Raw genomic sequence first — 10,876 nt, 5'->3', positions numbered from 1 at the left:
GGGCTTAGCTGACCAAATAGCTTCAAGCTTCACATCTCCGTATCTCAGGTGCTCATCGATGTGACGCAAACCATCATCACGGCCTAACCGTCTATATCTCTAGCTCTGCCTGCCGAATTCCGAGAAACTTACCATCCCTAAATCCATGCATGCCCAGCTAATGCAGAATCAAGTAAAGTTCGGAACCCCAAGCAAAAGCCTTAGCGAGAAATGGGGCTGCAGAAAGGCAGATTGCCAGGCGACTCGTCGGGGAACCACATGTGTGCATCCTAAAATGCCCAGCTGCAATTGCAATTGATCCGTTGTCAATGGACTTGTCTTGTGATGATTTGGCCTTCCGACGGTCAACGAATCCATGCATACAACGTCAATTCTTTTGACTAGTCTTCGGTCAACACACATTTGTAATATTTTATTTGGTTTTTTCATGCTTGTCTTGGACTTCTTTAGGCTAAGGTATTGTTTGATATACTAATGTCTCTCATCGTGGATATCAGTTATATTGCATGAAAGGCGCTTTCATCGTCCCAAGTGCCAGCCTTCGTGGCCGTAGTTTTCACGAATCTTGGCACAGAATAGCACATTCCTTGCTGGCCGGATTGTCGGTGCATGAGATAATATTCCGGGAGACTAAACCGATTGTCCAATCTAGTGTCAATTCGGGGACTCCGATGTCAGTTGTTCAAACCGAAATATGCACATTTTGATTTGTTGGTGAAACAATAGACGTTAAGAATTTGGAAAGGATATCTATTCCGATGGAATTGAGGAGAAAGGGACTCGAAGAATTAGATAAGTGACCATTCTTGGAGTTTAGAATTACTAACAATGCTAGCTAGGTGGTTACCTAAAGCTATCTGATTTGATACAGTCAGATCAATTCTTTGTGACGTCTAGTGTGAGACCAAATCGATTCAAATTTGCAATTAATTGAGGGTATTCAAGAACTACATTGTCCCTGTATAGCTCCCGTAGCCTAAGCCCTCGTCCCACAATGCCTAGTCTCGAGATAGATGGAACCGGGCCGCTAGGCCTTCGAAGGCCCTCGAGGCTCGAGACCCCCGCTATTTTATCATTATGCATCATTCATAGTCATCCTAGTTCTCCGACGGCCAAACCCCATCGATATAAACCCAGAGACCCTGGTCGCGCTAATGCGACTTCTATAAAAATAACAACGATTGAGTAGCCCTATGATGCTAACTAATAGCTAGACAAGGACAGGGACGGATAATACACTTCCCGGCATGCTTGTCATTGATATAGGACTATCCCATATAAGGGAGTTTTCTAAGAGGCGTCAATCGTCTAAACATCAACTGATAGGCTCGACGTCGACGCCATTTTTCAGCCCCCTTCCTCGTGACCCTAATTCCAACTTAAATGTAGATGTATATACGTATGAGCTTACGTTGCTTTACATCTGCCTGACTTTCGAACGAAACAGGGGCCTTGATAATAGTTCGAGGGAGCGCGTAGTGTATCTAATATTTTCGATACCCTAGAAGTTTAAACTTGTGGAAGCGAGTTGGGGAAAACTGTAAATAAGCTGTACGTAATATTTTGAAAATTTGAACCGGTTGACTCAATGGAAACTAGCAGAGTTTCTCACAAGCAATCTTTTAGATAATCACAACATGCTCTATGACTCCGACCCGGAGTAGACGCCCAGAGGATGACCCTGCCCGCTCATGATCTCGAAATCCACCAACCGAGCCCAGTTTGAGCATCTTGGTCCCTGTGGAACCGGTGCTATGGTCAGTCAAGGGCTTCGGCGCTGTGTAAGCCGAAATCCAACATGGTAGAAGTGTTGCAGGCTAGAAAACTGAGTTACGTTAATGCATTAATGTATGGACCGTCGACATGTCATGAAAGGGAGTGTTTGGGACAGTTGAATTGGTAATACCAAGATGTGATGCTAACGGCGATTTGACAAGTACACAAGACCCGGTGGTGCATATGATCATATGAATTCACGAATGCAAATCTAGACTTATAACTTGTGAGGAACTAACTCGAGCAACAACCTTTGAAGGGCAATTAAATTCCATCTTGATCGATAGACATATTGATAGATTTAGAAGTTAAATGCTATACATGAATGACAATGTGAAATATGACCTAGCCCGAGCGATATACTAATAATCCTGAGCTTAAGCCTTCAGTTTCACGGAATAACTAACATCATCAATCAACCCCACCGCAGTCGCTGGAATTCCTAGCAATCCCCTAGTCTCAAACGTAACTTTCTTCAATCCCTTAAACTCGGAGAAGAATCCATCTGGCGTCTTCACCATTTTCTCTCGCAAACCCTTCGGGGTATACTTAAAGACCTTATTGATCGTCTGACCGTCGGCAAAGTGTCCCGTGACAGTAAGTGTGCATTTGCTTGGAATAGCAATAGTACCTTGACCTGTCGGTAAAGCACATCCATATGCGAAGCCGCAGAGATCAAAACTTTCTGTTTCGCTATCTTGGTAGTCCGCTAGCATCGCTGGAATTCCCTGTGATAGAATACTGTTGAAGCTCCATGCGGCTACATTGTTGCCGGAGTGGGCTTGAACACCGGTGACTTGTAGTGTGCTACTACCCACTGTCATAGCCCGCCAGTATATATTTTTGTAGTTGCCGATGTAGTTGACATTTAGGAGTGAGGTGGGAAAGCTGTCGAACTGTTAGTTGGTGAAAATACTTGTTAGTCGCGTCAATCCAATTGAAATTATATATAGCCTACGTATAAAAACTACAGACTTACGTTCGCGGTATCACAGACGGGCGGCGCAGTATTCTGAGGGGTAGGCACACTCGATACGAGCTGAAACAACAGTAGTAGGCTACCGATTGCCCTGGGCGCCGAGGAAAACATTTTTATAGTGATATGTCTACGCCTTATTTTCGAAAGATATATATGTAGAGGAATTTATTTACGTTTTCGCTGGGTTCCAGACTGAATGTTAAGCGGAACTATGAACGTTATCAATACATACTTTTCGAAGATCATGCATGGAAATTGAGCACTCTTTATATATTCTAACTGCGCAATATTCTCACTATAATTGCTATCCTGGGATATCGATGCTACCGAAAAACAGTGGAGAAAGCCATATCTGAATCCAATTATTTTAACGACGATCCTCACCTGTGATGTTGGATTATCCAATCGCGGTTCTGTTTCTCCTGACCAAGGATTTTAAGATCCGCTCAGGCGCGGTTGATTCGCGACTTAGTTCCCCATTACAGAATAGTCCGCCTTCAACATATGTAACGGATATAAGTGTTTAATGATAGAAATATGAGAGATTTGCATTGCTTTGAGGAGGCCTATTGACCAAATTTCTGCATACCAAAAGTCTAACAGCGGTTTCAGTCGATCGGCTTCGTTTTTAGTATTCCCATGTCGCTTGTTGCGAGGTTTCGCGGATGATATTATATAATCACCAATACATTGTTCCTCTTAAGCTCTTATTTTGTGCATCCGAACACTACATCTTCCCACAGCGACTGGCTCTAACGATGATTTAATATTTTGCAGTGTTAATAATCGAATATATTTTTTTATAAGTAGCTATAGCAGTTGTATATGGCTTAATAAATTGAATCATGTGCCAGGATTTATAGGATATGATATATACCATATTGGCAGGCTTTCGGCCTCGCACATTCAGCGGATTTGAAGCCATGTCGTATCGTCCTTTGTTAATTCTGTCAAATATTTATATCACTGGGCGCACTTTTATTCATAATACTTAATCCGCGTTCTTAGTAGGCACTCGGTCCTACCTAGAATTTGATATTCTAGAAGCCGTCAAAGGGGACAGTCCAGCTTCTCAGTTCGCCATGGAGCTACAGCGCATACAATCGATCCCCAAGTACTAAATCAATTACAATCGAATGGTTTAGCATCATATCACTTAAACAAGTAAATTACTATATTTAACTTGAACAGACTAGAAACCTATGTCGAATTCCATCTATCCCCCCTCCAATAAACTCTTGCACATTCAATTTATTCCTCGACACCTGCGTTGTCTGTGTTATTCCGACCTCTCAAAAGGCTTTAAAAGTTGACAGCTCAACGAACCGGTCGCGGCCCAGGCCTGCAAGCCACGGCCGGTCTCGTTACCAGGCATAGGCTGGGACATCCTAAACGAGACCAAACCTGCTATGTCCCCTTACATGAAAAAAAAGCTGGTTCCTGTCAATTCCGTCACATCTAAGTCAGCATAGTAATTAAAATACTTTATATCTTCGAATCTCGACGTAATATATTTATAGCACGTTGCTGTTATCTCCAACTGCGATTGGACGGTTTTCGGATTATCCGTATCTATCCAAAAAAGGGTTTTATGGGGGGCAAGCTAGCAAGCAAACAAGGTCAAGGAAGACGTTCTGATCTGTGATTATATCCGGATGCATAAGCTATAACCGCATAACGGGAGCTTTGTTGGCTGGCGGCGAACTGCGTGTAACGAAGTTAACGTTCCAGGTCGCAATTATCCAGGCACAGCTAGAATTAACCATGTAGCCAACCTGTACTCAAGTCTCTGGGCATGCAGACTCCGCAGTAAGCAAGCTTTTATATTCTGTCACAAAATACCGAAATCGATTTAAACCTCCTATTCTTTTGCAGGTACGAGTATCAAAATTTTTCGCTTGGCTTCTTAGCTTAGCAATTTCATTCAAGAGGTCTTTTTTGATACTGATACTTTGTGCTGCATCCTGCATAACTGCTGTCATAAATTACTTGTGATAAGCGCCATAATATTGCCTGACAACAGCTCCACCACAGCATGTATCGAAAATCACATCGATGATCGTACTGTGGTAAGGTAGGGAGGGTATTATAAAAAATGCCTCATGCAAGTACATTCTGTTACAGCGTGAGCTAGTTCCGAGCTACTATATGCTAGCCTTTCGAATATTTCGTTGTTCAGAAAGGTATCCTATTATCTTGATCATGACCCGACCGAGGTTATGACGATAACTTTCCGCATCGGGCGGTTCCTCAGCATATGTATACGGATAAGACACTGTTACTCAATCCGATATGCTTAAATTATTTGTCATGGGAAGCCCGCTCGCAAATATTGAATGGTGGAGCCTGTGGAGTGTCGCAGGAGGTAGTCGGCAGTACCCGGTACCCGTGTCAAGGTCTGGGATTGAATGCAAATGCCGATTGACCACCATGCCGAAAACTGACCAGATTGCTTGTATGATATTCGATTGATGATATTGGAAGCTGTATCCTTTAGGAACAGAGTGTTGATGACAATATGCTACTGCCAGCTCATACAACTTGGCTTTAAAAAAGTACCGACACACAAAATACATGAATCAATATGATTCAGAGAAGATTACAGCGCTAGATGGGCATGTTGTGGGACCATTGAAATTTGAAAAGCAAAGAACCAACCCTTGTGTATGGATTTAAGGGGGAAGGATTGCAAAAAACAAAACGAGCGAATAGACAAAAGGCCCCATGTGTTTTTTTTGGAAAAAAAAAGACTTACTCCGCTTTATGAAAGATTGATGACGCGCTAACAAGAAACCAAACTGCTATCCTAGAATATACAGTGTAGAGGTACCTTCACTTGGGGTCATGCCTATGTTGTGGTTGACCTAAGTTTACCCCATTTACTACTCCCTTCTTTTGCTTCGTCCACCCGACGATTAGAGTACACGGTTGCACTGGTACCCTGCTCCCTTTGTATACGTTGAACATCGTCTTGATATGCTGTTTCGTAGATTGGATGATCTGTTGGGGCTGGAGACCGAGTAATGAAGTTCCCAGCGGGACTATCGCTGTTGCCAACGTTTAAGTACGGCCGCTGAGTCTTATCCTCATAGCTGTCTTTACGCTGTGGCATAACCGCATTTCTAAGTAGTTCGTGCCAGATACCCATTGCCTCCTTGTCGGCAATTGGGGTTGACGCTGATTCGGAGAATTGGAATGCCGGGCCTGGTAACGAGGCAGCCGAGTTCACCGAGATTCCGCTATCTTCTCGTTTTGGGAGGGCTTGGACCATAGACCTGAGATCGAAAGCCTGAGGGTCGGTTTGAATACCTAAACCAGCAAGTTTACCTTGGACATTAGTCCTATTATCTGCCTCCGTACTTCTGGGCCTTTGAGACCATGGCAGCAAGGGAGGAGTCAATGCTGTTGGTGAGCTCGATAGTGCTTCTGTGGAGTCAGTGTATCTGTTCTCCCTGGCGGCTTCGGCAAGCATCCGTTCATGTCGCCGTCTTATAACAAGCCTCTTAAACATGCTGACCGCCTTGACAGCAGCGACGACATTCCGTATGCTCTTTGTTATGGCATTTCTAATCTCATCGTCTGTAGGTGGCTCAACTATGTCTGAAACGTTTTCTTCTTTCGATAAGAGAGTATCCTTGCCATTATTAGTGATCCAAGGATGTACCTAAATAAATAAAAACTTAGTTATTGGTATTCAAATGCAATCAAGTTTATAAATCAGCCTTACCCTTAACTCATCCATAGTAATCCGTTTTGTCGGGTCCCTTTCAAGAATTTTATGAAATAGATCCAACAATTCTGGTGGAGTATCATCTGTGTATTGTATCCTAGGCCATCATGTCAATATTAGAAGCTGATAATATCATAACAAGAAACATACTCTTCTTCACGAATGCTTTCATAGAGCTCCATAATGCTGTCGTGATCGAATGGTAAACGTCCGTAGAAGAAACAATACAGACACACACCCATCGACCATATATCAGCAGCCCGCCCATCATACTCCGTCTGCCCGAGAGTGCACATTTCTGGTGGGAGGAATGCAGGGCTTCCTGCCGATTTCGATGTTTTCATAGCAGCATCCTTATTGAATATTTCAGAAACTCCAAAGTCCACAATTTTAAGACAATTGTTGTGATTCAAAAGAAGATTATCCGGCTTGATGTCGCGATGTATGATGCCCTGAGCGTGAACTGATTTAAGGTCAGTATTTAGGCAAACATGTGTATGGGAAGACTGTTTCATGATCCATACGGTATTCAATCCCCAGCATCAAATCTCTGAACCAGTATCTGCAGTCATTCTCTGCGAACGGTGTCGCATTTTCGCCGATACCGACTCTCATGATAACACCTTTCGCACACATTTCTAACACCATATATATCGAATCACCGTCGGGGTCGTCTAAAACCTCGATTAAGTTGACAAGGTTTTCGTGATTCAATTTCTTCATGGCCGCTATTTCTCCACGGATAAGAAATAGTGGATTGGCGGCCTCTCCTTCTGTGGCGAGATCTGAGCCTTTGCGACGGTGCATGGGAACATTAAGTCTGCCACCACGAGGAGCAATTGTATGAGGGCCATGCCGCATTAAGTTTGACTTGATCTGTTTTCGTAACCGGGATTTCGAGAACTCTTTCATTGCCTATAAACAACAGCAAGTTAGACACATTAATTTCTTGTGGCTATATCTTGGATCCATGTATCCCATACGTAGTCAATGCCATCTTGATCTGTGGCCAGATGCACCGAACCGAACGACCCTCTGCCAATCTCCTGTTTTATTATATACTGGTTGATCCGTCGGTCGTCATTCTCATTATATTGCATACTGGCATCCAACGTCTCCTAGATTCACCGAAGAAATGATCAGCGCGGGGTCGCTAAACCATGAGATCCCTGAAAAACTACCTTGACTTCTCGACGGGGGGTGGAATGTGTTCGCCTGTGGTGCCGAGTGGGTGAACGAAACAGAGTGGCCGGTGAAGACATGTGACGAGCTACATATGGCCGCCCCGTCGGCGTGGATTGACCAGAATGAATGGTACCATCGGGACCTGTTTCCTCAGGGCCTGACATGATATCTTTACCAAGTGATGAATCGATCGGAGCGGGAGCAGTGTCTGCATGCTTAAGACTGAAACTGGAAGCCATGATGAACGAACGACTGGATAAATAATTGACTGAAAGATTGAAGGATAGTGGTATGAATGGCCAATGATAACTAGGGCTACTGTGCAGCTATGGAGGGGTCCTTCTAGCTGCTAGTAGATACTTCGGATGTCGGCACGTCGCACTTGATCGTCTTGGCTGTGGGATGGATGGACTAGGACTGGGTGAATCGAAAGTCACAATAGGAGCTGTGGCTGAATATATGCATGTACTCTGGCCAAAAGGAAGGATGGTCTTCAGCCAAGTAAAGGGGTTTAAGGAATGGAATCCCAACTACGTCGGATTTAACAGCAGACAAGGTTGTGTCGATGTCAGGGCTGAACTGAGTGCATCAGCTAAAGCTAGTTGGGAGTGAGGTTCTGCAGGGAGGTTCCCCGCTCTCTCGCCGCATCGCATGGCTCACACATGGCTAATGTTCGGGGGATTCTCAGCCCCTGTGGCTGGGGCCAACCTCCCGGTCGGTCCTGGGGATGGCTCCCGGATCCCCGGTCCCGGGCCTCAAACCGACACGAGTTCAGAGCTAAGTGACAGCTTGACTCCCGACGCTCCACAACCAACATGTAACAACATCCAGAACAATGAAGCGTCGCATAACGTTCCTAGTGTCCCCGCAAGAGAATGAAGCGTCGGAAGATGCTCTCCGTCTTGCCGAAGACAAACTCGAAATAAAGGGACTCAAGGCTATACGCGAAGACCGATTTACCTTCACGTTTGACGAGTTACCCCAGTTCGTATGTCGCGTGTCGTCCGCGAATCGCCATATTTCCTGCTAATAGATAAATATCGTGTTGATAGGTGAAAGATGTAGTCAGACAGACGCAAGAATTACATCTCCGTTTCGATAACGGAAGGAACTATGACGAAAAGTGGAAGGGACCATTCGCGTCCAGACTACCGCTTGGGCTGCATATTCTTGCCATGCCATTAAGGGAATCTAAAATGTATGCTTTGATCTTTTTGGCGGACCCAAAGAAAGATTGGAGGGATTAGACAACATATGCTTATGTATGGAAGAGACTAGGACGAACCTTTGCTCTTTCATTCTGAAATATGCGGATATCCCCTGCGGTTCGATAGAGGTGAGATACGGTCACTCCTGAGGTCGTTTGATAGGCCGCTAACGTTATCGAGTAGACATCTTTCATCAGCCGAGGGCGGTTAAAGCAACTTTATGTCCCCAATGTGAATGTTCTACCGAATATTCTCAAACCACTTGGGAATAAGATATGCGGTCCCTCGAAAAAGGCCTGCAAGGACAAAGTTTTAGCATTAAGCACTGCCACTTCATTAGATCTGAAATACGATGCTGCATCACAAACCTTAGACATCAGCGCAATCTGGGCGACTTCGGATGGGAATTCAAAAGATGGATCGTGGGATGTACAGGTTAAGCCTGATACATCGGCTGATAAAGTAGAAGTTGGGGTTCTAACAAGCGGAGGAAAGTCTCCTGAAGAGGAGATATCCCTTCGAGGGAAGCTTGCCATGGTGGGGCAAGATGATGAGCTTAGTATGAATCCAAATGGGAAATCTCTAGCCTCTTAACGGATACTAATGGAATACTAATGGGTTTAATAGAACCTGCTCTCGTTTCATTCCCGTCAAGGCACCATGCACGACAAAGCATCTACATGGCGGATTTCAACCGACCAACTGGCTTGCATCCAAAACTTGAGGTCACGCTGGCCCTTGGTGGGAACTCTCCCGCAGCTGGGTGCACCCTGAATGCATATTTCACGATACCCCAGCCGTTTTTTGTGGATCCATACCAGCTAGAGGACGACAAACTTATGAAATCCTACGGTATAAACAAAATAAAAGTAGTAGAGGGAGAAACTGATTTGGAAGCTCCGGAATGGGCAATGTCAAAGTGGGGCGCTTTAGTTCTCGCGGAATTGGATGTTGCGGAGTATTTGAGTACATGGGAGAAAAAGCGTTCGCCAATGGAGTTCACTCTTCCATTACATCTACGGTACATGCCGACGCACCCCGAGAAGCACAGTGAGACGGCTACGCTACCTTGGCCGATGGTGTTTTGGGCTTGTCCATCGGAGCAATGTCAGTTTAAATTTAGCATGCTGACCCATTCTTCATTTTACGGTCGACCACTAATTATGATCTTCATTATAGGGAACAAGATGTCCACCAATCCATTTGACAGGAGAATGCTAGGTTATGACGAATATTTCCCGGAGGAAACTTATTTCTACCATCTGACTCCAAAACTCATCAATTCCACCCTTTCGAGATCTAGTTTGGAAGTACCGATTTTGAATTCGGTGGACTCCCAATTAATCGAATGGGGAACTATGGGTGTCATTGTCATCGGGTTCTTCTGGGTGTTTGGAACTATCTTAAGTAGCTTCTTTGGGGCTTCTGGGAAGAAGGTTGAAGAGCACCAGAAGAAGGAGTAAAAGGGAGCGTAATCGGTCCTGTTAGCCAGATCATTTCATAATTCTAGATTTAGCATTCAGCATCATTGTCAGCATCATTTTGTATTCGAATTTGAAAGCCTTGTATTGACTTGGTTATTCTAGAGAAGTTTACTATCATAGTCTATATCATTTATGGTCGTAGCAAAACATACTACCATAGCAATCCCAGCGATATTGCATTTTAAAAAATATTGTATTAGTGAAGGACACTAATATTGACCTATCGAAATATTCGCATCTTACAATATCATGTTAAGCTATAGCTATGATTAATCTTGATTCACCATTTGCATTTACGGGATGTTGCAAGTTCCATTCCTAACTGTGGCGGTGCATGGCGACATCAATTCCTCTGAAGGCATTGCAAAACATAAATTCTAGTCCAACAGATGCATCGTAACTTAAATGTTGACATGTCACAAATAGCAAAACATATTCTCGACGAATCACCTATCTAATTGTACCGGGAGTGCCCGGAAGTGCCTTCGGAGTTCTATGAAATATCAGCCGTGGC

At 44.2% G+C, this 10,876-nt stretch overlaps 3 protein-coding genes across 3 annotated transcripts; 1 reads left to right on the top strand and 2 right to left on the bottom strand.

The window, feature by feature from the left end:
- Positions 1-2,153: 2,153 nt before the first annotated feature.
- Positions 2,154-2,866, bottom strand: AOL_s00215g626 (uncharacterized protein; the record flags this gene model as incomplete). The annotated part of the gene is made up of 2 exons (XM_011129828.1): positions 2,154-2,672; positions 2,756-2,866. The coding sequence occupies 2 exons, from the start codon at positions 2,864-2,866 to the stop codon at positions 2,154-2,156; spliced, it is 630 nt and encodes a 209-aa protein (XP_011128130.1).
- Positions 2,867-5,603: 2,737 nt separating this feature from the next.
- On the bottom strand, positions 5,604-7,909 carry AOL_s00215g625 (uncharacterized protein; the record flags this gene model as incomplete). Its single annotated transcript, XM_011129827.1, has 6 exons — positions 5,604-6,419; positions 6,483-6,582; positions 6,636-6,948; positions 7,010-7,400; positions 7,469-7,603; positions 7,667-7,909. The coding sequence occupies 6 exons, from the start codon at positions 7,907-7,909 to the stop codon at positions 5,604-5,606; spliced, it is 1,998 nt and encodes a 665-aa protein (XP_011128129.1).
- Positions 7,910-8,505: 596 nt separating this feature from the next.
- Positions 8,506-10,341, top strand: AOL_s00215g624 (uncharacterized protein; the record flags this gene model as incomplete). The annotated part of the gene is made up of 6 exons (XM_011129826.1): positions 8,506-8,658; positions 8,723-8,868; positions 8,949-9,006; positions 9,062-9,437; positions 9,506-9,985; positions 10,058-10,341. 6 exons carry the CDS (start codon positions 8,506-8,508, stop codon positions 10,339-10,341), a joined length of 1,497 nt encoding a protein of 498 aa, XP_011128128.1.
- Between the last annotated feature and the right edge of the window lie 535 nt (positions 10,342-10,876).

The sequence above is a fragment of the Orbilia oligospora genome (genome assembly GCF_000225545.1).
Source record: "Orbilia oligospora ATCC 24927 unplaced genomic scaffold scaffold00215, whole genome shotgun sequence".
Classification (NCBI taxonomy): domain Eukaryota; kingdom Fungi; phylum Ascomycota; class Orbiliomycetes; order Orbiliales; family Orbiliaceae; genus Orbilia; species Orbilia oligospora.
This window is presented reverse-complemented; position numbering and strand designations above follow the sequence as displayed.